This window comes from Daktulosphaira vitifoliae, unplaced genomic scaffold, assembly GCF_025091365.1.
Source record: "Daktulosphaira vitifoliae isolate Bord-2020 unplaced genomic scaffold, ASM2509136v1 Scaffold_1, whole genome shotgun sequence".
NCBI classification, from domain to species: domain Eukaryota; kingdom Metazoa; phylum Arthropoda; class Insecta; order Hemiptera; family Phylloxeridae; genus Daktulosphaira; species Daktulosphaira vitifoliae.
Window position 1 is genome coordinate 51,327,152 of NW_026099572.1, and position 26,719 is coordinate 51,353,870.

Consider the following 26,719-nt stretch of genomic DNA (forward strand, 5'->3'; position numbering starts at 1 on the left):
AAAATAAATAATTAAAAATCAACAAAATCAGTTATAACGTATTTTAAGACTTTTACATGTTTTTTACTGTATGTAGTGTTTTTGTGGGCTATTTATTGAGAAAACAACATTGAAGTTATTATTTTTGAATTTCTTGTAAAATTTCCTTTACTTGAGTTTTACTTTTATTATTCTAAGTTAAGAGAAAAAAAAGTTATGAGACATAGATCAGTTATTTCTATTAAATTTGACTCTTCGACTCAACTTAATAGGCCCGGGGGCACGGGTTAACCTTAACGGATCGGTCCCAAATTTTGCACAGCTCATTTTTTTGACCATTAAAAAAAAATTAAAGGGTAGCGTAAAAAAAAAAAAGACATTCGATTTTTGAGGGCCACCCTAATATATATATATATTATATTATTTATAATAAATTTATACTATTAATATATTATATTAATAATATAAATTTACATGTTAATTTCATAATTTATGGGAAGCTAGGACACAACTTGCGGACCTAAGCTCCCATTCTCTAAATACCCCCCTCTAGATTGTGTCCGTGCATTTAGCTTGATAGTTTATAAGTTATAGAGTTCGAAAAGTTAATTAATGTATTTATAGGAGAGTTTTTAAAATAATATGGGTAGATCGTATAATAAATGAAGAAATTTTTCAAAAAGTAGGAGAGGAATAAAACTTTGAAGATTAGAAAAGCTCAACTAAATGTTTGTATACTATGATTTAAAAATCTACTAGGTAGAATAATTCCAGTACTTAGGGATACGAGGTGTGAAATATACTACGAAACGAAGCGTAAAATAGAGAATCGTGAAGAATGGAGGAATGCTGCCAATCAGAACTGTTAACGCAAATAAGAAGATTATCCAACATAGACATTCAAATTTTTGATGATAAAATTTACTAAAGATTTTTTACTTTCAAATAACGTCAAAGAGTAGTAATGGTAACTCTGCTTACCGCGTTGGTTCAGATTATTAGTGTTGTTAGTGGAAGCGAACTCACGATGCAAATGTCTTTTTACTGTATTTTGTCGGCGTCGAGCTTGCACCATTCCATAAACGACTGTAGCGAGGCTACTGATCTGACTTGACTGTCGATTTAAGTTGTTCGTTACAACTCCTTTTTTCCCCAATATAAAGTGTGTTCTCATTTCGCCTTTACCTTTGACAGCTATTGAACCTCGAAATTCTGTTTCGTAACCCCTGTCTATTAAAATCTGAAAATAAAATCAAAGCGAGTCAAAAATAAATAACGCTAGTTTTACACTAGTTATTATTGTATGCAATGATAAACAAATAATAAAAATATAAGTTCTACACAAAAATACTTATACTTATAACAATAACCAAAGTTTAAGATTCAATGTATTTATGAGGTTTATTTTAGTTATCCCGAGTCTATCAATGGTCAATAAATATTTATGTTAATTTTTCTTAACATTAAACAGTGTATGTTAATTAAAAATGTAGTCGAGGAACGTAAGGATCACTTTGACCTAGAACAAAAAATATTCCTGTGTTACTATACACTATACACTTATTATAATTTTTCACGAATTTGGTGTCTCAGAAATGGTTTATACGAATTTTATAAATGTATAAATTTCTAAGCTCTGATAACAATACTCATTGTTGCTTAATTAATGGTTCCTACATGAAAGTTAATATAAAATGTAACAATCTCAAAATTGGATCACTAACAATGGTTTATACGTATGAACATAGTGCAAATAAGTGGGGCTAGAGGTGGCTGAGGCTCTTTAAATGAAGAATAAGCTCTTCAATATTTTATAACATTTTACATATTGTTGAGGGAATATTTTTAATATGACACGAGAACTTAAAAAAAAAATTATTCTAAAAAAAAGAATTATGTCGTTTTGGTATGTATTATTATGTTTTTTTATTGAACAAAATAAATTTGTTATAATTATTATTAAGTATTTTTAATGTATAAATGTAATTTAATAAATCACATTCAAACCATAACATAATATGTTATGTATTAATTAATTAAGACTGCATTAACTTAGATTAAAATTTATTATGTAAAATCAAAGGTATGTATATTATTTGTTAAAAATAAAACTAATAATACAAATAAAACTTAAATATTGTATATAAGATATTTTTTTAGAGCTTTTAAATAATGTATTGTTAATATAAATAGTGTATATGATCTTACTCTGAGTGTTTAGTAAAATTACATAATAGTCATATATCTCGAAAAGTTAATTAGAAATTTTGATTTTTACTTTATTATCAATTAATAGAAGAAATGTGTATTTAATACAATTAAAAGTTATCTTTTAAAGTTTTAAGAGGTAATTGACATTATTTCTTTTCAAATTCTTCAACTAAAAGTAGTATGTCATATAAATACTTATTGCCTATATAAAAAAAAATTAGGACGGGGAAAAATCAATTTAGCACTCTTAAAATTTTATTATAATTATGCATATGGTGTATAAGACTGTCTACAACCTCTATTGTATATTTACTGTATCGATATGTGACAACTTAAATGGATGGGGAAACTTAAATTCATGAGAATTGTATAACTTTTAAATATACTTCTTCCTTGCTGATACGCCTATACGTATATTTTGAATATTTAATGGTATTAAAAACGACACCGTAGTATGTATAAATGTGTTTACTGTGGTGTTATGTAAATTTCTTATTGGTTATTGATGTACAGCACAAACTTAAAATGACATAATCACACACCCACGGAGTATATGCATTTGCTTCTACAATTTTTTAGAAAGAACTTGGAGAAATCAAGGTCGATGCTACTATTTTATCTAATAGGACATGCTGTTGTTTTTATAAGAAAGTATAATATCTTAATTTGAATATTACAATTATTTCTTATTCTTCATATGTCCTATATGAATAATGTATGTTGAAAACATAATGTATTATAGTATACGATTTTCAATATGACGTCTTAAACTTTATTTTTATCGAAGACAACAGTGGTGTGCCATGTTGTTTTTCATACACATCTAGCATAACAATAACTAACTTAAACATGGAATATTTGTGAAACTCAAATCTATTTTTAAAACAATGATTAAATATGTATTAACTAGAAAAACGATTCACCTATCACTAATTGTAAGATGATTTTGAAAGAAAAAACGAATAATTATATGTAATTGTAGTAAAAAAGTTACATCTTCACAATCTGTCAATCTGAATTTTTAATTAATTTCAATAGTTAGAAAAACAATTGCCCTATGCGAAGTGGAGGAATAGAACTAAAATTATATTTGACTAAAATTAAAATTGTTTNAGAAAAACAATTGCCCTATGCGAAGTGGAGGAATAGAACTAAAATTATATTTGACTAAAATTAAAACAATTTTAAGTATTAAATTTGTTTATTTTTTTAAATCTAAAACCTCAAGACAGTTAATAATGTTTATTGAAATACAGTTGAAAAGTGTATTCAAAGAAACAGAGTGAGATGTTGGACCAAGTTGAGTTGGGACGCACTGTAAGAAAATGTCCAATAATTCCCATACATATGATAATTTTAACATAAATGTTACTTTTAAACATAAGTAGAGTAATATTGACATATAGTATTAAAAATTCGGACATTTTTTAAAATTATGAGTGTTCAAAAAATATTGAAAAGTTATAATTTTTTAAGAAATATTTGCATTTAAATTGTTAATTTTATAGAAAATTATAATTTTATATAAAATGTACAATTCTTCCTGTAGATTTATCTATTGAAGAAAAGAAATATCTAATTTTATGGAACAGCGATCTGATATAATTTAATATTTTAGCATTGGCGTTTATTTGATTTCATACTTTTGCTGTGCTCTCAGGTACTTGTATCCGACCCATTGCACCCGTAGAATCCATCCTGGAGGCCTCGTTCACGGTGTTACCCCAAATGTCGTACACGGGTTTACGCGCTCCAATGACTCCACCGACGAGAGCGCCACAACTTATGCCTGACACACATAAATAAAGAATCCGTTACTTTAATACATATGTATATTCTATTATATATAATAAAAAAGCTTTTTCATAAATGAAATGAAATCTTATTGCCAATATCGTATGTTGTTTTTCAATTGTTTTTGTGTATTATAACTCAATGTATTTATCGAACAATTATTCAAAAACTTCTCAGGTTTGTATCGAAGCTAAAAAAATACTAATTTCGCACTGTCACAAATATGTAAGATTACAGTTAAGTTTAATTTTATAAAACGATACCTCACGTGTGTGAAAGAAAATATATTTTGTAACTTTGGTGTATAATATAGGTGGTATAGATAGAATATTTTTATTTTCTATAGCGAATAACTTTTATGAAAAGTTTTTACTGTCATAATTTTCTTCAATATATATGTATTGCTAAGGTTATAAAGATAAAAAAGAGATTATTATTTTTACTACCTATAGTGATTTTTATGGAAACTTGCGTCTATAAATTTAAATATTTAATGGATTGTATTGATTTATTGATATTGGAGGAATATATTTATAAGATTTAAATTATCTTGATATGTTTAACTTTTATCATTTTTTTTAAACATTTTGTATTATATAATTAAAAAATATTTATAATTATAACACAATCTACTCTTATATGTTTATTATTGTAGTACTACAATTTAGTATTATTAATTTGTAAAGTTATTATTTAAATATGTAACTAGAATTATTGCTGACGTTGTTGTTTACAATTATAAAGTGTTTCAAATAACATTAAAAAAGAAAGTTGTTTTAATGACTGTAATTATTATTTAATAATTAATAAATTGCTATATCTCACCAACTCTAAGCTGAAAATTGTTAAATGAATGGACATTAACGTCTTGCAAACACTGTTTCATAGCTAATGCAAAGTCAACTAATGCACATAGATGACCATATTCGTCTTCTCCTTTCTTAAAAATAAAAGTTTTTATTGAATAAAAATTATTTCATGATTATATTCTGTGATTGTAAAAATGAAAGTTTGAAAATTCTTTTAATGCAATCCTAAGTATTTACAAAAAAAAAATATTAAAAATAAATTTAATAAGTTACTTGATAATTATTTAATCATAATATTATCAAAATCAACAAAATATTGATGATTTGTTCAAGCCGATGTCATAACTCACCTTCGCAATAGGATTAAGTCCGGAAGCTGCCATGTAACTTGCACCGACAGTTTTAATTTTTTCAATATATCCAAATTTGGTTTCCGATAATAATTCGTCGAAATCGGCTGATGAAAAACAAACAAACTAATCAATATGCATATTCTACAAAAATAAGATTATTCGCTTTGAATTTTTATAGCGATATTTGATCTAACTAACGAGTTCAATTTTTGTTCCCGTCGAGTTAAAAGACTAAACAAATGATGAAAAAACCAATTACTAACAAACCAATCTCGTAATGTCAATGGTAAAACACATTCAATGTTTTAAATATACGTGATGTATTTATAAATTCTATAAACTTAAAATATAATATGTTTTAAGTTTAACGCTACATTGACTTCTGTATATTACGCAGAAGTTAATATAATTAATTAATTTTCGTGGTGGTAGACAGAATACGTTAGATTCGTCCCTTTATTTAAATTGAATCTACCTGACAGTTGTAAATGAAGAAATGATTAATAAATGTATAGAAATTGAGATATTAAAATTGTGACTCAGATTAAAATTTTATTGTGTTCAGCTATTATATGATTTTGAGGACTAGATTAAATTTAATTATCCAGTAGCATTCAATTAACTCCTACTATACATCAGAGTACTACCTACCGATGATTTCATTTAGTAATCTGATACACTCCATGCCTTTGTTTATATCTTCTGAATAAAATTCAGTGAAATTTGGGATGCTAGCGAACATGACGCCGACTTTATCGATTGACTGTGAATATAATTCCTATACAAATAGGAAAAACAGTTTTTAATTTTTTTCCATTTAAAAATAAAAATTTTAAATAAAAATCTATTAGTAAACATGTATATAGAGGTTTTTACATAAAAATTATAGTTAAAAAAATGAGTCTACTACTAATTTAATACAAAAAAATTGTAATACAATCTATTTTTGATAACACAAACGTGAATTATTTACATTACATAATACATTAAATTATTTTTATTTTTTAAAATAAATTTTTATTAATCTATTATCTTAATCAAATCCTCCTATACTCTAACTAATTTTATATTAACATTCAAAATAAATTTAAAATAAAAAGGGAACTTAGATTTATATCTTAATTGTTGATGTTAAAGAGATAATGAACTGAAAAGAATTTATTTTACTGTATGCATACAATTTCAAGAACTATTTACTTGTCAACTAAAATTTTTATAAAAGAAACTTTTAAGAATTATAATTTTATTTAAATCAGAACACATTAGTACTTACATCCGTAGTATGTCTTCGAGAGGAAGATAGAAAATGATGTGCCACATGGTCAGGCAGTATGTTGCGCAGCAATTGTCGGTTATTAGTTCGAGTTTCTCGCATCTCAGTTAATTCTCGTTCGGCTTCTCGTTTCCATAAAAAATCTAAACGGGAAGTCACTTCCACAAGTCGTGCGTGATATGCCACCAACACTAAAAATACGATCAAAAGTACAAGCATTTGTGAAGACAAAGGCATGGTTAGTTGATCAGTGTCGATTTGAGTGAACACTTGAGGGTATGCAAAAGAAGTGAGCCCTGTGTATACTGTCACCATAATGGAAGCTAGTAACGTTTTGACTAGAAAGTAAAGCTTTAATGTAGTAGCTAATGCAATTAAACACAAGACCCAGGTAAATACTAGGTATTCAGGATGAACGCAGTCACTGTTGTCATCCGTTTCATTTTCCCCTGATTTCTGATCATTATTTTGATAAAAGTTACTTTTTGGTGATTTTTTCTTTATCATATGCTCATCTGGTGTAAAAATCTATCGATGGACAGTTATTGAGTTTTATATAGAAATTGATTGTTTTATATAAAATAATTGTAAAAAAGATTAACTCACTAAGCTTAGTATGGAGGAGAAACATATTAGTCCAACAACTGCACATATGAACATTGTTCGCCTAAATCGGTTTTGAACAAGAATTGAAGACATTCTTTGTAAGGCAGATGGCAAATGAGTAAACTCTTCAGCCATGACTAGAGTTAGTGCAGCGCAAAGAATCACAGTGGTAAAGGCTAATGCTACTAATAGCTTCATACATCTTGGTAACATTATTGTTTGACAGCATACAACAAGTAGCCATATAATAAAACAGCACGCCATGTTAGATTTGAACATATCTTCTCTCAACTGACAAAACTGTTATGATTACATACATTTGAAAAAAAACAATTTATTTAAAATTAAATATCAACAAATAAAAATGAATTAGATACATAGAATTTAATACCTTTGTTTCTATGTCAGGCTGTTTAAACCTTAAAGTCCATCGCTTAATATTTTCATTTCTCATTCTTTCGTTACTTTCAACTTCTATACAGTGATCCATTATGTCTTCAGCGTGTTCGACGTCACCTTCTATCGTTATAGGAGTACCGCACTCGCCATTGTCATTTTCTAACTCTTGATCACTTGTATTTAGCTGTAATTTAAATTTAATTTATACTATACATTTATATATTATAAGATTAGTGCAAAAACATTACATTTTCAAATGGAATTTCTGGAGTCCATTCATTGCATTTAATATCATCCAAGTATTCTTCTAAAAATTCATTAAAGAATAAAAAAATATAGTTATAGATTAAGATACTCTTAAGCTAAAATACTATGAGGTACAACACTTTTTTAAAATTAAAAAAACTATAAGTTACTATTACAAAAATATAATAGTGTAATATTATTCACTTCTCACCTAATTTAGGAGATATTGTTTTTTGTGGATTTGTATTTATACTTAATTTCTCATCTGACCATAAACGAGGTCTAGATGAACTTATTTTTTGAAATTTTCTATATCCCCGGCAAGGCTCTTGTTCTTTTATTAAAAAAGTTTCGATACCATGGTCCTATATCAACATATTTTTTAGAATAATAGATTTTTTGCTTATATTGTTCTTAATGAGTTTTAAAGAAATAATTACCCTTAAATAAGTGTCGCGGTTTTCTCCATATCCTGGTTCTATATCATAAGTGTCTTCAAGACATTCTAGAGTTGCTTTAGATATGTGAACTCGCCTAAAATGATTAATAACAGCATTTAATATAATTCTTTTGTTTATAACAGTGTTATGTGATAAATACCCAGGAATACCACCAGATTCTAAGTGATTTGCTAAAGTAACGTCATATGACCACACGTCAAATTGCCATTTTCTAAGGCCTAGAACACCACAAAGAACTGACCCAGAATGAATTCCAATACGCATGTTCAAATCGACCTTTAAATAAAATAATCTAGCAAAATGTATACAAAAGTTACATGGAATGGAAATACGCACGTTCAGTTTGTTCCGCACTTCTTTTATTGCATTTATCATATGTAGACCCATTTCTACACAACAAACTGCATGATCCTGTCTTGTTTGTGGAAGACCTGATACGCAATAATAACAATCACCTAAAAGTTTGATTCGAAGACAATGGTTTTCCTAAAAAACAAATCAATTAACATTTATGTTAATAATTACTTGTAATAAATTTTATTATACATCTTACAGCTGCTAATTTGTCAAAATTTGCAAATAAGTCATTTAAAACTCTTACTAACTCCTGAGCACATGTTCGACTCGCCCATTCTAAAAAAGAAGTATTTAGTAACTAAGTGAGTATAAGATATATTGCAAATGGAGAATTCATAATATTTCTGTGGGTAGCTGTAAAAGTATAGGATGATGTATATGACAAACCTGTAAACCCTTTAATGTCGGCGAAAAGTATACTGACGTTTTCATAACGATGAATGTAAATCCTATGGAACTGATTTGGCATAAATGGCCCTTTATCTGTTTCCGAAGCAATATCTTTAATAATTTCTCTTGCCACGAAATCTGGCAAAACTACCAAAGGAAAATCGAAAATTAAATGAAAAATTATTGTTAGTTTCTATATTTAGTGCCGATTTACCTGAAAGTAAAAGTTTTTCTTGTTGTTCGTTTTCTTTTTGTGTTTTAAACCGAGCTTCGGTAGATCGATGAGTTTCTAGAAAAGCTTTTCTCTGACTTCTGTCTGTTAAATACTTAGTGTACATTCCAGCAAAATTGACGGCCGCATACAATAGAGTCATTGCGGTTAGTTGTCGGGCTACGCATAAAGCGTTCTATAATCAATTCAATCATCAAGAAGGTAATTATTAATTATAACGACAAAACAGATACATATAATAATTTGTACTATTACTTACCTTTTCTTTTGATGATTTTGTATAGCTTGTAATTAGTATATGTAATAATGCTGTAGAACACCCGGCAAGAATACACCATTTCAATGGAAGTGGTAACATAGCATAAGTAACAAAAACTATGAATAGCACATACCAAACTAAATACTCTCTGGAACCTTGTCCATAGCTCTCCCAAACAAACCCTAAAATAAAAAAATCAGTTATTCATTATTGATACAAAGTAATAATTTTGTGATATTCGACCTTGAATATTTATGAAGAACCACGTGAAAACGGCGGCCCATTGGAGATAGTTATTGGCGAAACACTTCCACCATCCGAGTAGACAAACTGTTAAGTTTGCCAACATAGTTAAACAAGTCCAAAAGGTTCTTTGTTGATTTGTATATGGATAATCTTGATAAGAAGGTAACAACCATACACCTAGTACAATGTCCATTTATTTGTTAATTTAATCATTAACTTGATTTATTTTGATTTAATTATAATTTTTTGTGATTCGTTATATTTCTCTATTGATTTAAATTTCTTTAAACTATATTATTGATCATTCATTTTAAAAGGAAGATTATAGATCTTTAATATTAATACTCCAATAAAAAAATATTTTACCGGCTAAAACTGCCTTTAATGTCATATCGACGAAGTTGACAATTATTAAAGACTTTTGTCGTTGTCTGTGTGAATACCTTTGATAGGATAGTTCTAGACTAGGCTCTCTGAAACTGTTTGTTAACGATGGACAATAGATCCCTTTGTATACGCTTCCTTTTTTAAATACAGGCTCTGAGTATTCAGCTAAAATATAAAAGCATGCCTATAATAAAAATTATTTCTTAACTTTTTATACATCTATCAAATAAATCTGTTAAGACTTTTTTCATATACATAAATTAACAATTAAAGAAAACATCATTTAATTATTAAATTCATTAACATAATTGTACAATTATATAATAAAACCAATAATTAATCATAAATTATTGACTAAAGGAAAATGAAAGTTGTATCGTACAGAAATGGTATGAAATGTATTTCTTTAAAAGATTTATTAAAAATGGTCTAATGAAAGTACTGTAAAATATAAATAAGATAACAATATCATTTAATTTAAATAATATTATTTTTTACATCAGTGTACTTTTTATTAATTGAGTACTTTATTGAGAGAAGTATTCTTTAAGTGCTTACAAATGAATAGTGAAATACTTTGCGAACTAATTTATTTTACAAAAATATTTGAGAAATAATAATGGATTTCAAATTTTTCTGTATATTGTATTTTTCTAAAGAGAATATTGTTTTTGATGTATGAGAAAAAAAATGTTTATGTTCATTCAAAAACATCTCAAATACTGAAATGTACAAATCGAAATATTTTTTTTAGGAACATCTATAAAATTTAGTTTTTTTCAAAAAGACAATTAGAAAAACGTTATGTAAGTTGTATATTTTTTTTACAAAAATTATAATATTTTTGTATAATTATTTATGTTATTTATGTATAAATGACCTTATTATTAATTTACTCTTACTATCAAAAAAAAAAAATGTATTATAAAATATACACATAATAAACCCTTAAAATAAGTTTATCGATTTAATTTGAACATTCGTAAAGTAAAAATTATTCTATTGACTTCCATTTTAAACCTTTCATATTTAATATTTTATTATAATAAAAACTTTGCTATTGAAACTTTTTTTTACTTGTAAAGATGCTTTGAATTAGTTACTGGAGTACAAATATTCGTATTTTTCATTATACATTAAATAATAAACATTTTTAACCATATAAATGTATATGTATAAGTAAGAGAATTCATTGTAATACATGTTTAGTTTTTAATGTAAACTACGTTTTATTTTTGAATTCTGTACAAATTTTTTTTCCATTGGGATTTTTGATACACAATAATATTATTTATCTAACTTATTTTATACAAAAGAAAGTGTATTATTTTATATATTGTTTGTTGGTTTTTGTTTGGTGGTGTTCCTCTTTTCAGTAAACATTATTATGTAGACCGTTACACAATTGTGCAAAATCTATAGTTATTACATGTTTACTACATCATCTTGTAAATTTTAGATTTTAAACTCAATTGAGTTGAAATCGAAAATTTATCAAATAAAATTACACAAAATTTTAAATTAAGCAAAAGTATTAAGTATTGCAATAAAGGAATTGTATTTTCCATTATATCCGTTGGAATTCTAATTTATCGCACTGGTTATTTCATTGAGATTTAAAATTAACTAAAATATATAAATTAGGGAGATATAAAAACTTTTAGCCCCCAAAATTAAAAAGATTGTAAACAATCTTAAATATTTTTTAGAGTATATTTAACTTACCTCTCCTATTCTCCAACTTTTTACTGAAAAAGTTTGTTATAATAATTTTTTTTTTTTTAAAACAATTGAAATCATTGAATATAGAAATGGTTTCATTCTATAGGACCAATTTTAACTAACAAGCGCCACAGTGATATCATTTTATCTCTTGTCTTCATTGAAAACACATTGTTCAATTATATTACTGTTACTACCTTTTAAATGTTTTTACTGAATTTTACATCAAACTTTTTTTTAAATAATTGACTATTATTGTATTTTATTTCTAAGACTGGTAACTTTTTATACATTATGAAAATTATTTTAACTAGACGGTTATTAATCTATTAAACTTGAGTATTTATTTTATAAATAAAAACATTTAGTTCTGGTAATTACTAAGGATCCCTGAATAATATTAAATAAATTAAAAATATATATGGAATTTTGAATACGAATTGACTGCAATTCATTTTCGTTTATTTCTCTAATGTATGTAATAATAATTATCCTTAATGATTTTTTTAAACAAATTTTATTACACTTTTAGGTCTTTTCATGTTTCTGTTTAAGTTACCTTAATTAAAAAATTTAATAGCTTTTATGTTAGTTGCCTGTATAAGTTTTAAATAAAATTAATTGTTTTAATATAATTTCAATATTTATAAAATACTCGAAATAAGCAAATATATATTTAAAGATTTGATACTTGAAAATCTTATCATCTATTAACAAAATATTAAATGAAAAATAGACAATGCTAGTTATATTTGAATAATTTATCTAATTATTACATGTCGTACATCGCACATCTAATTTACGAAATGTAATTTAAAAATACATTATTTGAAATCGATTTGAGTAGTTGGTATACGGTTTAATTCCCCTATAGCCACTTCAAAACATGCTATACAAAGTATAAACTTTTATAGATTGTATTGCGTTTTTAAGTTTGAACGATAGTGGTAGTAATCATAAAAATAATTTAATTTGCTTTAAGTGTCAAAGAAATATAATTACATAAAATTCTACTTAGGTATTTTTCATTTGCAATAAATCATTTTGGGATTAGTTGGTATAATTAGGATTGATTTTTTTAGTTATGTCAATTCAGTAATAACAATAAACTTGCGGAGTAAGCTATTAATTTTTCCATTCTACTGTAAACTATAATCACAAATATAGTCTTATGTAATGAATCGAAGGGTAAAGTTTATTTTAAAATTTATACATTAATTAATAAAAATTTTAGTGTATTTTTTAAGTTTTTTACAAGACATTATTGGAAAGTTTCTTCTGTAAAAAATTAAATATACCATTTTTGATTTACTTATCGGTAGCAAAACTTTTATTTGAGAGTACAATAATATTATGATAAATATTTATTTGAGAACATTTAACATTTTTAATAATTTTCAATCATTGATTATGTAATATTGCTATCAACTATTTATAGTTTGTTATCAATTGAAATTCAAAATTTATTGAATTCATCTCTCTTTTAAATTATATTGTTAATTATTCTTTATAATTAATATATGCATAATATATTATAGCATTTTTCATAATTAATTTTGGCATTAAACAAAATTGTATTAAAAATTTTAAAAACATTATCGTTCATCTTCACTTCAAAATTGCATTCGAAACATAAATTATTAAGCTAAATTTGCAGTTTTTGATAACTTTTTTTTTTTTTTAGTGGTAAACTAATTTCCACTTTAACAATTTGTAAAGTGGGGACAAGGCATAATTGGGACAAGTATAGATGATATCTGACAATGATTACATAACTATCATAAAAAACGCTTTGATGTGAATCTATTAAATTTCACAATTATTTGTTTATTTTGGATTTCATTTAAATACTTTTGTTAGATATTTGCTTCTTAATTGAAAATAAAACATTATTTTTTTACTCGAACTTAGTAGAACAAAAATTTATGGATTTGTTTTAATATTGTAGTACACTACATGATCTTTAATTTGATATAGTTTAAATTATTTAGAAATTCCAGAACAGTTTCAAATATTCAAAAACAGCTAGAATACAAAATCGTTAATGTTCCTATTTATTGTCATCGTGAAGACGGCAAAATTTGATTGTCTTCGTATGATAATAAATCAAAACAATAATAGCAGCAACGAACAATTTTAATAAAAAACATAACACAAAAATTACTTGTATTTTAGCTTGTGAAACAGTTTTATTCGTTTTTTAGCTTTTCACGGTCAACTGTCGGAATTTAAAGTTCACATGGTAGCTGCTTTTGTTATTATTATTTTTATTTTTCGATTAATTAAATAGTTCATGATAAGTGAATAACTCTGTATATGTATAATTAAATTTTATAAGAATTAAATTTATTTTTAATTTAAGCCATTTTTGTCGATTGACAGTTTATTTTATGAATAAACAAATATTTAAATGTATTTTACTGTAACAATAAAGATGTCGTATTTTTGTTTATGGCAGTGGCAGTTGAAAAATTTTATTTATCCTATGGGTAGACAAGAAACCCAATTAATTTTGACATAGAAATGCATTGTCATTAGTTTAAATTGACTCTGTGAGGTACTTTTTATCGTTAGTGAATAAGAAAATCAACAATTTTTAGTATAATTTTACTATATAAAAGTGAGTACATATTTAAACTTGCTCATCGGTTAAAAAAAATCAATTATATTTATTTGTAATGTATATAAAAACTTTTTTATCGACAATTAAATAAATAAATTAAAAATTATTTGATATTAATTTCGATAATTATGAATACAGTAATCTTAAAGTTTTTAGCGGTACTTATGATGGACCATTTGACCTAAACCTTGAGCAATTTTGAATAATGAACTAAGTTATTATAACTATTGTTTCAACTTCTAATCGTCTTAACAAACAACACAAAAGAAAAGAAGTGTTTGCATAAAAGAGTAGTTAATATGGTTAGCTAAAAATTAACATAATTAATTTTTGCGAGCGTAGAATAATGTATATTGCATATAAAAATCTTTAATTTTATAAGTTATTTATAATATTAACCAACATTTTTATTGTATATTAGGTATATTAAAATTTGAAAACTAACTTAAGCATTTATTTACGTTGCAATTTCGACAATTCAGTAATTATTTTTCAAAATATTCCCGAAATGAGATATGTTTAGACATGCAAGTTAGATATTTATTTTCTGATAATGGTCGTGAATCATTAGCAAAAATACTAAACCTACTCAGTAAAAGCAAGAAAATGATCTCTTGGTAGAATTAGTCGTTATCCTTTTGGCTAATTTATAGTTTAGGAGCTTTTATTGTGTTTACGTAGTTTAATCATTACATTGATAAAGAGAACTGGGTACCTATTGGAATTCTTATGGTTCAATTTTCTTATCTAATGACCACTTGAAGTATAAAAAATAATGACGTATATTGAAGAAACGTAATGCGTTGAGAAATAGTCATGGTGGTTGAAGAAACGAATGTGTAGGTGAGACAATTCGCTATTTTCGCTGACATGATCGTTCATCAAGTACACACTTTCCACTCTTCGATCTCTCCTAACCTGTTGGGTTGTAGTTACTATCCCTCCTAATAGTCTCTTCTTTCAGATTTACTGTTACGATACGTCCGTTCGCATTTACACAAAATGCTTTCGGCCCTAGGTAATAGTATGATTTCTCATTTTTTCTCCACTCATTGTAAGTTATATACTTTTTATAATCCTATTACCTTTCCTACTCTCATAAAACACGCCTGTAAACAGTTTTATTTTTATACTTGATCAAGTAAAACTTATACGTTTCTGATAAATTACAAATAAAAAATCTCAGATAATTTTCATGAGCATAATTTATTTTTTATTATGATATAGAGTAAATAATAATTCAAGCATTGAAATTAAGTAAACTTATTAATAAGATGTGAAGTAATAAGTAATTTTAAACAGTTTTTTAAAGTTATGAATAAATGCCTTTTTAAAATTATTATTTTAAGAGAAATCGATTGGTTAGGATTAAAAAAATCACTCTGTATTTTTATGAAATTGAATTTGACATTAAAATAAACAAACTTAGGATTAATATAATTAGGTTAAAATGTATAGTGCATAATTTAATATTATCAAGTATTGAAACTAATTTGTAATGATTTTGATTTATAATAGTTGTGTAAATTAAAAGCAGATCTATATTAAAATTTATTATAAAAGGAATGTATAGTTATTATAATGTGTAAATGATACATAATATACAATATTTCCGTTTATTTGATGAGATTTAAGAAATGTATAGTATAAATGAAGAAATTTTTGATTTTTATGAATTTAAGATAGCATTACCTGGATTTGGTGGTATATTTATGTTATTGTCTACGGTGCAGTCAAACGTATCCTGTGAAATAAACATTAAGCTAAAATTACGCCCAAAAGCTTTTATGCCAATTCTTACTATTGTAATGTTGGAATCTGACTCTGTTGTTTGTGTGTCATTTAGCTGTTGATTTTTTTTTTTTTGGCTATGTATTTGGTGGATTGCTCTTACCCATAATTCTCTATAAAAAACATAAACTCTCGTTAGCATTATATTTAGAAATAAAGTTCATTGAGTACAACATTTAACTCGTGATATTCACAGAATTACCTCATTATTAATATTTTTTTATGATAGTTGAAGTTTTAAAAAAAAAAAAAATAATTATCTTATTTTATATATAGAATAAAAAATCACAAATGAACTATTAGCGTTGTATTTATAGAATGTTACGTAGCTATTATAGGTGAAGTCAACTAGAAACGTGTGGAAAATAAGTCTATGATTTAAGACTAATAAACTGTTCATCGAGATGTAATAACCGCAATAAATTAAACAATATTAGTACAAAACAATTTTGATCAAAATACTGTTTTTTAATTTGAATAAGAAATTATTGTACTCTTTGATATTCTGGGTATTTTTACTAATTATGGTTCACATCAGGATTTTTGTGATAGTAGCTTATAAAAAGATACTAAATATTTATTGCAGAAAGATTTTTGTTCATGTTTGACAAAATGTACTGAGGCAGTATTTTTTAAAAAATTTGTTTGGCCACTGTATAACCTATCGCACGTTGATTTACGAAAATAAATAAGCAATAGAAAATATAAATAATACATTTTATTGTCTATAAAGTAAGACGATGAAATATCTGAAGGAATGAAAGGAGTAAGGACAGTGGACTGTTAATATAATGAATAACACAGTTGTTATAACATAAGTACTGTGGACAATGGACCGCTAATTACTAAATTCCAATTAAATATGTAAAATTAAACAAAAAACTATAATCAAATGTCAAAGTAATTCTCATCATTCTAGCCTTATTGATGGCTTGAAGGTGGTGTTGATTGAAGAATAGATGGGTAAATAGGACGATGGATGAACGTTCGTGCAATGTTTGTATGAGATGAGCAACGATGACGACAAAGAATGTCATGACGGCGATAACCAAAAAAAGTAATGGAAAAAGATATGAAAGAATTGCAGGACGATGGAAATATACACAGGTCAAATATTTGCTAAAGGACAATCAAGACTGTATATGGCGGCGGCACTATTTGTATGAGAAAAATAACAAAATGTGCAGAAATACGTAAATTGATTTGAGGCCGAATTTATATTCCACTGCTAAATATGAATTGTCTACGAGGCAGTCTAGATGTCGAAGCGCCCGGTAGTCAACAAACCGCTAGTGTTGTCAAAATTAATGAAATTGCTGTAGCATCCACTTCTGTACCCAACAACTACATTTATAGAAAATTAAAAAGTATTTTGACATTAAATATACATATTTTTTACATTATTAACGACCGTATGCATAGCAATGACCTAATCAGATGAGAAATTCTCTTAATAATTCTGGATACTGTTCTCTGATGAATCTCTCTGAAGTCATCACATGCAGCCTTTAATAATATTATTCCAATCTTTTTTTTAAATAATTAAAATTATATACTTAGTACAGAAATAAAAATTTTAAATTCAGTATGTTTAAATATATATTTCAAGACATTTCAAAATAATCTCATAATGGAATAAATTGTAATCACAAAATTTCTAGTCATTTTATGACTATATTTTTGAAAAACTATAATGTTTAAAAAACTGATTTTCACTATGCAGTTCAATAGGATCATTGACATTACGATGATACCTCCTTTACACATAATTATAAACATTGTTATCTACATCATTTATTTCTAATTCAATAAACTTCAAATAGTTTAAAAAATCAAGAAAATCATTCATAGTCTTTCCATTTTTTATACTACAAGATAAATAAAATTTTATCACAAATATATAATATTTATTTTATATATCCTAACAATTCAATAATATATTATTCAGTTGTAAATACTCAAAATACTTAATACAAAACTTTTATTATTATTGCAAACTAATTACAAATGTATCACATAAAGTTATTACAGTAGAAATCCCAACACATTACTTCATATATCCCAATACAATATATATATATATGTATAGTCTTCTCTTCCATAACAATGACTGTGAAATGGAACATTATTAGAAATCATATTAATGTACCTTTTAGTTTTGATACAAAGCTGAGAATGTATTGGTTTGGGACAGTGGATTTTTTTTATGTCTGTCCATGAACATTCTCAGCTCTCAATGGACTAATTTTAATGAGTAATATGCAAAAAGAACCCGATATTAAAGTTGCACCAACTGCGTCAAAATTTGAAAACTTTAATTTTAGAAATTTAAAATAATATCTCAAAAATATAAAACCCTAAAAAACGGCATTTATAAATTGCTGTATCTTTCTTTTACAATAATATTGGTTCTAATGATGTTTTAATAGGGTATATTAAGAACAATAAGCTTTCTCTCGGAATGATTTTTATAAAAATCCAATAATAAGCCTAAGTACAAGTAAGGTTTGAAAATGATCAATTACAAATGTAAAAATTATTTTTGACCTTGATTTTTTAAAATGTCCTTAAAGATATGACAACTTTTAACAAATTTCGAATTAAAGCTTTTGAAATATACTACATGATTTAAAAAATGTTGCCCAATGATTGTTTTTCTATGAGAAATTAGGCATCAAAGTAAAAAAAATTGCAATTTTTACAACAAAATTACTTTATAATAAATTTTTGATAATGTTTTAGGACGCTACATTCTTTAAACCTATACCAAATTAAAAATTTTCAAGATTATTTTTTGATAAAAAATAGAAAAACGTTACCACGATATATTTCTTAAAATTTATTTGAACCCAACAAAGTCAATCTACGATTCAATATAGAAAAATGATAAATATCCAAATTACTGTGAAATTTAACAGATTCGCTTTGAAGCCTTTTTTATAATAGTGATGTTAGGTACTGTCAGATATCATTTATACTTGTTCCAACTATGCCACGGCCCCACTGTGCCGTGACAGATTTTTCTAAGCAATCCTATTAATTATTAGTAATATTTTATAAAATGTCATATTAAAAAAAAAATAATTGAATCACTAGAAACAATATAATATAATTAAAAACAATAACATTTACAAATTGTGTAATAACAACGGTTAAGTTAAAAGATCTTTTTAAACGATTTGCTTACATATACATAAATTATTGTTTAAATTAATATACAAATGAATTATGGGTACAGTGTTTTAGCGGTTGATTATAAACGTCCTGTTATATATAATATTTATCTATTATGATATTAACTACAATATAGTTTACTTTTTTCAACTTATTATGTAGTATACATCAACCAAAACATAAAATTAGTGAACTTATTCAACAATATGACTAATATTATAGAGTATAGTACATTTTAAACGTATTCCATTCAATAGAAGATAGAAACCATTTAATACATAAATGTAGTTTTATGTAATTTGAGAACTTTAACCACAAATGCATTTTTGATCTTTAGTTACAAATAATAGTTCTCTACAAAGTTTAAAATCTATAATAAAATGGAGTAATATAACATTTCATCTGCTGTTAAATTATTGCAATTTAGAAGCATTTAATTGTTATTTGTTCACTTATTGCTTCAAATTACACTTTCTTTTGTCAAAACGGCCCATATTTTGTTTTTTTTTAAATACTAATTTGTTATTATGAATCGAATTGAAAATTTAAAAATGATAATAAGTGACTAAGACTAATTTATGATAAAGTTGTCTGATAAGTAGATTCCTTAATTTTTTAACTTAAAATAAAATCATGAAGAATACACATGATCTTGGATATGTGTAGATAGTGATTTAATAAAAAATAGTAGATTTTATAATTTCATTTTTAATACGTCATTTACCTGACTTACCATAACTAGAAATGTGATTTATTTAACAATAAATACTTTTGTGTATTTTGCAAATTAGTAGTATTTTATAATGTTTTATTATTGATCACTAAAATCAAATGACATTTTTTATTATAATAATTTTAATTGAGTTATGTTATTATATTATATTACGATTACATTTTATTGTTTTTATTAACTTAACAATACCAATTTTAATAACTTATATTTTCTTGGGATTAATTTTTATTTTTTTATATTCGACGTATTTTGCATTAAGTAAATAAGAACCATAAAATAAACACTGATCGATTGTGTCTTATATTATTAATATTTTTAAAATTGTTAACAATTTATTTAGAACTCAACGTGGCAAAATTTTAGGGTAATATGTATAAAAAAAAGGGTATTGACGGAGAGTATCATATACGTGGTTTTATAAGTAATTCTTATGTTTTCATAAATTATTTAGAAAATATGAAGTAAAATATAGGAAAGTAGTGACTGAATACAAACAATAATAAGTGCCTTTTAAAATGTTGTGTTGACTAATGACCCAATACTGACATATTCAAAAATCAAGATCATATTACTACTCTGGAGTCGAATTACTTATGTACCTTTTTGGAATATCGTAATGGTTTTTTTTGAATGTAAACACATAGAAATTTTGATGGACGGAAAGAATAAAAGCTCATCTCATCATTCAAAACTGAGTAAGTTGTTAGAATAATATAATAAAGTTATTTAAGAGAGGTTTGGAAGAACTTGATTTCTTTGAAAACTTACAAGTTTGTTAAAAAAATATATGCACTGTTAAGTAAAAATATTTTTACGGACAAGGAATTCAATTTTTGATATTAATAACGTGGATTAAAAAAATTATTAGTAGAATTCTTTTAAAAATTTAGTTGAAATAAGGACACTAAGCATAAATTGTTGTAAGCATTAGTATTGAAAACGAGCGAAGTATTGTATCATACTGACTATTGACCAAAACATATTAGAGTAGTACTGGTTAGAATCTTGTCTAAATACTGATTCAGTATTGGCGGTAAAAATTTGGCTGTCATTTCGGCAGAGTACTAACATTATGCTGATTATAAAAATCGCTAGTACTAATCGGTCATCACAGAAAAGCATATCATCTTGGACATGTCAGTACTGGTAACCTCTACTGCGCCAGATCTGCTAGTAACTACTGCACCTGTTAATAATTTCTGATTGGTATAATAATTCTCTGTTTTATATTTTCAGCAATAGTTTTATGGAATTAGAGTAAAAAAAATTGGTAGGTATTGGTATTGGTTATGTAATGGTGTATGTTTTTTATGTCTGTCCATAAAAATTTTCAGTTCTCAAAAGACCGATTTTATTGATTAATATGTATCTAATATTATATGTATATAATCTAGTTCAATCTATTAGCATTGAAATTTGGAAAAAATCTCTTCAATTTGAGACATTTAGAAAAAAATATTTTAAAATTATAGGGTTTACTAAAAACAAAAGGCTTTCTTTCAGCATGCTTTTTAAAAAATTCAATGAAAACCCCAAGTATAAGAAGAGAGTTTAATAGAGATTACTTACATATGTACAATGTTTTTTTTTTTAATTTTCTAGAAGGTCTGAAAATGTCTAATTTATATTAAATTAAAGCCTTGAAGTTTAATACAATATAAAAACATATTTTTGTCCGTTTTCTGTGAAAAATCGGCCATTAAAGTAAAAAAAGTCACAACTTAAAAAAAAAAAACATGTTTATATTGTTAAAAGGATTTAGAAAAACAACGATATGAAATGGGTTTTATGTACTTCATGTACCCAAAGGATAGTGATTGATTATTTAGCAGATGAGCATAGATCGTACGAATTAAAACATTTCCCATATATATTGTGTGATGATACAAATAATTTAACTAGCCTTTAGTATTTGAGTGAAATTTTTAAATATAACAATTGGAATAGCTGAGTGGAAAGAGGAGACATTTAAATATTAAAAGTTTTGGTTGTCCGTTACTTTTTTCAATTCAGCTGTTTAATTGTAAAATTACAAATATATTGTCAAGTTATCAGTTTCATTATTCAGAAATAAACAGATTTATGTCGAAGTGTTTTTTATCATAGTGATGTTAATTACTGTCAAATATCATTTATACTAGTCCCAATTATGTTTCATCCCCACTTTCCCCAGAACCTCCATTGTTCTGGGTTTTTTTTCTTTCACCAATTATACGCGCTGTAATAACATCTCAGCTGCAATTTCTATTAACCTTGTGTGAACACGAAGTGCAAATGAATCAACTTGTTATTCTTACAAACTAGTAACAACTTCAATTTGATCAAAAAATCCAATTAGACGGACCATAAAATAAGTATTTTATCTCACCATACTTATTTCACTTACACTTGTTTGAACTTTGCCATAACTTTACTGTGTTGGGTTTTTTGTAGATAGTTTTTTCAAAGTGGACCTCTTGATAATTAGTTCTTGCAAGGTCTTTATTTTTATTTTTCATTTCGAAATTTATGCATAATGGAAAAGGTTAATATTTGAACGTTTATTATTTCACCATTAACATCATTTGTCAGGAGCCTGGTCTCAGATTTTGGCGTTCAAAATAAAAAAGCTTTTTGTGTTAAATGGGTAATTCAGGGTCGTAAAGTTATATAAATAAAATCAACTTTTGAAAATAACTTTATAAAAGTACCTTAAGGTTGTTTTCTAAAAAAACTATTTAATTGTGAAGCCATGTGTAAAAGTCACAGATATATTTACAATTGGACTGTACTTTACAATCCCCTTGCCGATAAAATTGCATCCGCTAAAAAACTATTACTCGTATAAGAAAAAGTAAGTTTTATAATATTTATACAACCAAAGAAAAAGGAAAATGTTGTTTTTTATAGGGGATAATTTTATTTATAAAATTATTCCCAAAATATATTTCACACTAAATTCATTTGAAGCATAATCCACTTATTATGAAGTCTATGGCAAAAGTACACTTTATATTCTTCTTGTCTTGGTTTCATGATTATTATCTTCTTGGTTTCTATTATCCTATTTTACAAACAATGTGTATTATTTAAAGCTAAATTATTATCTATTCAGTAAATCAACACGTTTCATTAAATTAATATTTTTTAAACCTTAAGAATTTTTCATAGCTTAAAAATAATTTCATTCAATTAATCATTGTGCAAATATGAAACATGATCACAAAATATAAAATAATTTAGTAAATAAGTAATTATGAGGGTTCTTACTGTACTGTTATTTATTACTATTAGCTATATACTTGTAATATAAATTTATTAGTTTTGGTACGTGTTATGTATTATTGTAATAAATAAAAATGGTTGCATGTTGTTAATAAATGTCAAAAATGTACTCAGGTAGATTTTTATCGAAACTTCATTAAAAACAGTTTTACTATTTTACACCATTAAAAGTAATAATATTTAAAAAGATTATTTGTAACAAACATTAATGTTTTTATAATAATTATTAAAATAATAATAATTATCATTGGAATAAAAAGAGCAAACATGTATCTAATTTTATAAAAAGTAATTGAATCAAACAATTATGATGCACTTTTTATTTGTTTTGTAGAAAAAATAAAAATTTTAATTCTGGCTTAAATTAAAAAATGAAATTTTTATAAAAACTATAAGACTATACGAACTTTGCTAAGCAAAGTTAATATTTATTAATGTTAAGGGTAATAAAAATAATAATAAATATTCTTGCAGTAACAACTCATCGATCCTTTACTCCATTTATAGATTTCTAAAAATAAAATATTAAAATAGAGTTTTAACCTTTATATTGTACGAAAAAGTAATTTTAATTTATGAAATAGTATATAGATTAAGATCGTAATGAGCGCAAATGACGAAAGTAGTAATAATGAAGAAGAAGATAACATCGAAGTAACGAGTAGGCAAACCCTTCAACTGTTACTTTCCTAAATATCGACATTTTGTAAAGTGGTAATCGTATTTCAGTTGAAAATGAACTTCAAAAGACAATAGGAGATGCATTTTTGTTGTTCACCTCGGAAAATAATCGCCAATCTATATCTGTCACAGATCTTGGCAAGGTCATTCGTCATATAGGTAAACTCAATAGTTACAGTAATATTTCCTAGAAAGACGTTATAATTTATAAGATAAAATACCGGTATCTACAAGTTATTGTAATACTTGATAAGAATTTTCTTTTCATCATCAAACATTGAACTTAAAAAGGAAAATTTCAAATATCCACAAATGTATAGTTTTATGAATACTCATAAAATGTCCAAATATAATTGAGTAAAATATAATAAATTATTAAACAAATAGGAAAATAAAGTATAGAAGCCCTATAACTGATTGATAATTCATTAAATGATAATATAATGCCTTAAAATTGTTTAAATTTATTATGGTAATTAATCATTTAAATTTTTCAAAAGTTTTTATTTTGTTTGCTTCTATGAATTCTCATTTGAAATTTAATTACATAAAAATTGATTTATGGCTAATTTGTCTAAAATAATTTCATAATATTTGGATCAAATATATAATTTAATATACTAGCTGAACAAATGATAAGCTCTATTTTTGACTCTTTCAATAGAGCACTGTCAACTCTACTAACAATTTTTCGTGTATAATTTCAACGTAGGTGCGTTTTAATTTAATTTCAGAAATTCTGTTAACTATGAGATCTTATATCTTAATGATTAAAATCAAATTTAAGAGTTATTTTATTAATTTATCAACAAAGTCAACGATTATTAAAATTTACTTAGTTATTCTCAACTAATAATAATTTTAATATAGTAAGTGAATTTATGTGACTGTTTTAAAATTAAATAAAGCTTATTTACTTATTAATTTGTAGTAGAAAATAAATAATAATTCATGAATCAATTATTTATTAAGTTATTTGTATATCATATGTTGTTAAAGAAGTTGTACACAAAATATCAGATAAAAATATATTAGCATTTTAATAAAAAAAAGTTATTAAAGTAAACTTTATTCAATATAATATTTTTTATTATGAAATAAAATGGATTTTTATATTGTGTTAGATAATCCTGATGAAATCTTTTTACTTATCCATGTCGAAATAGTCTTTACTTTAAATACTTTTAAGGACTCCATAAATCATTGTAAATTTCGTACACATTTCACTTGAGATAATTTCTGTTAAAATTGTGCTTAACACTATCGTTGATTTCTTAGCATTGTAATAATTAATTTATACTATATTAATTATAATAAAAATTATTTACGTTTATAATTAATCTAATGGATTAACTTTATATAAACACATACTTAATGTTTTATAATTTTTAGAGTATTCAAGCTTTTTTTTTTATGTACACGGGAAAAAAATAGGTAAATTTTAGCATTTTAAATATCAGTAAAAAATACGAATCTATTAATTTAAAAAAAATCATTTCATTTTCATTGTTCATTATTGGTTATCATAAATATCTTTAATTTTCATTATTGTTTTTAGCTTCGATGCGAATCTGAGAAGGTATTATTTTAACTAAGATGTGTTTTTTTTTTTTTTGTCTGTTCCCACTTTTTCTCAGCTCTCACCGAACTGATTTCTTTTAATGATACGTCAAAAGATCACAAATCGTATCTAGTCGAAGACATTACCCTCAAAAATTGAAAAAAATTCCCTCGTTCCCCGAAAATGGGGGAAACCTCCAAAAAAATTACAAATTTAAAAATCGCTATTTTTCGAAAATTTTTTTACTTAAAATTGCTATAACTTTTTTAAAAATAACGAAATCAATATAATTTTTTTTTTTTATAGATGCATGATATTATTACCTTTCATTTGGTATATTTTTTTTTATATGTGACCCTTTACTTGCCCACAGGGGGGGATTTAAAATGACAACTTTTTCACAAAAAATTAATTTTTTTAACTTGATTTTTGAAAATGTTCCGGAAGGTCTGACACTTATATATATATCTTAAATTAAAGTTAATGTAATATACTTTATCATGAAAAAAAAAAATGTTGGACTTTATTTTATCTTCACGGTGAAAATGGCTACCAATGCTATTTTTGTGTGAAAATTTTCGATTTTGTATTTTACATTTTTAATTTTATTATGCTATATCTATTTGAAAAATGTATGGATCAATACAATTTTTTCATGAAAAGTAGTATTTATATACATATTTCATTCGACATACTGTTTTTTTAAATCGGACCATTTCCCTATATTTGAGGGGGGTTCAAATCTAAAAAATTCATGTAGAAAGTAGAACTTTTTCAACTTGACTTTTGACAGTGTTCCGGAAAGTCTGACACTTTTATATATATCTTAAGTTAAAGTTAATGTAATATACTTTATCATGGTAAAAAAAAATTTCGGACTTTATTTTATCTTCACTGTGAAAATGGCTACCGAATTCTATTATTGTGTGAAAATTATCGATTTTATTTTTTACATTTTTAACTTTATAATGCTATGACATATTGAAAAGTGTATGGATCAACATTATTTTTTTATGAGAAATAATATTTTTTAATAATCCCTTTTTCATTCGACATACTTTATCTTAATTAGGATATTAATAATGAACTAGCAGATCATGTAGCTTTTGGAATAATCCACCAATTTTTTAAAATTAAACACTATCTAAAGATTTGCATCGAAGCGTTT

At 25.3% G+C, this 26,719-nt stretch overlaps 2 protein-coding genes and 1 long non-coding RNA gene across 10 annotated transcripts in view; 2 read left to right on the forward strand and 1 right to left on the reverse strand.

The window, feature by feature from the left end:
* Nucleotides 1-967, forward strand: part of LOC126897024 (uncharacterized) — a 2,414-nt gene extending 1,447 nt beyond the window's left edge. For both annotated transcript variants that reach the window (XR_007702006.1, XR_007702007.1), the window contains exon 3: nt 739-967. This is a non-coding gene — a long non-coding RNA (uncharacterized LOC126897024). The remainder of the gene's footprint in view (nt 1-738) is intronic.
* LOC126896987 (adenylyl cyclase 78C-like) overlaps nt 1-26,719 on the reverse strand; it is a 59,295-nt gene that overhangs the window by 2,380 nt on the left and 30,196 nt on the right. For 4 of the 7 annotated variants that reach the window (XM_050670291.1, XM_050670289.1, XM_050670293.1 and 1 more), the window contains 21 exons: nt 16,149-16,251; nt 16,040-16,091; nt 9,982-10,167; nt 9,613-9,792; nt 9,370-9,551; nt 9,093-9,285; nt 8,876-9,025; nt 8,685-8,764; nt 8,468-8,617; nt 8,271-8,407; nt 8,111-8,204; nt 7,882-8,035; nt 7,673-7,731; nt 7,417-7,608; nt 7,026-7,325; nt 6,420-6,947; nt 5,798-5,924; nt 5,144-5,250; nt 4,810-4,924; nt 3,834-3,979; nt 961-1,219 (listed from right to left, as the gene is read on the reverse strand). In XM_050670291.1, the coding sequence (XP_050526248.1) occupies nt 961-1,219; nt 3,834-3,979; nt 4,810-4,924; nt 5,144-5,250; nt 5,798-5,924; nt 6,420-6,947; nt 7,026-7,325; nt 7,417-7,608; nt 7,673-7,731; nt 7,882-8,035; nt 8,111-8,204; nt 8,271-8,407; nt 8,468-8,617; nt 8,685-8,764; nt 8,876-9,025; nt 9,093-9,285; nt 9,370-9,551; nt 9,613-9,792; nt 9,982-10,167; nt 16,040-16,091; nt 16,149-16,251 (3,494 nt within the window). Of the gene's footprint in view, nt 1-960; nt 1,220-3,833; nt 3,980-4,809; nt 5,019-5,143; nt 5,251-5,797; nt 5,925-6,419; nt 6,948-7,025; nt 7,326-7,416; nt 7,609-7,672; nt 7,732-7,881; nt 8,036-8,110; nt 8,205-8,270; nt 8,408-8,467; nt 8,618-8,684; nt 8,765-8,875; nt 9,026-9,092; nt 9,286-9,369; nt 9,552-9,612; nt 9,793-9,981; nt 10,168-16,039; nt 16,092-16,148; nt 16,252-26,719 lie in introns of those variants that run through there. The other 3 variants (XM_050670290.1, XM_050670294.1, XM_050670295.1) reach the window with 3 other exon arrangements.
* The window catches only part of LOC126897018 (dynein regulatory complex protein 8-like), a 5,525-nt gene continuing 2,713 nt past the window's right edge, over nt 23,908-26,719 (forward strand). Inside the window, exons 1-2 of the mRNA XM_050670358.1 lie at nt 23,908-23,970; nt 24,039-24,149. Coding sequence (XP_050526315.1) covers nt 23,913-23,970; nt 24,039-24,149 — 169 coding nt within the window. The 5' untranslated portion in view covers nt 23,908-23,912. The remainder of the gene's footprint in view (nt 23,971-24,038; nt 24,150-26,719) is intronic.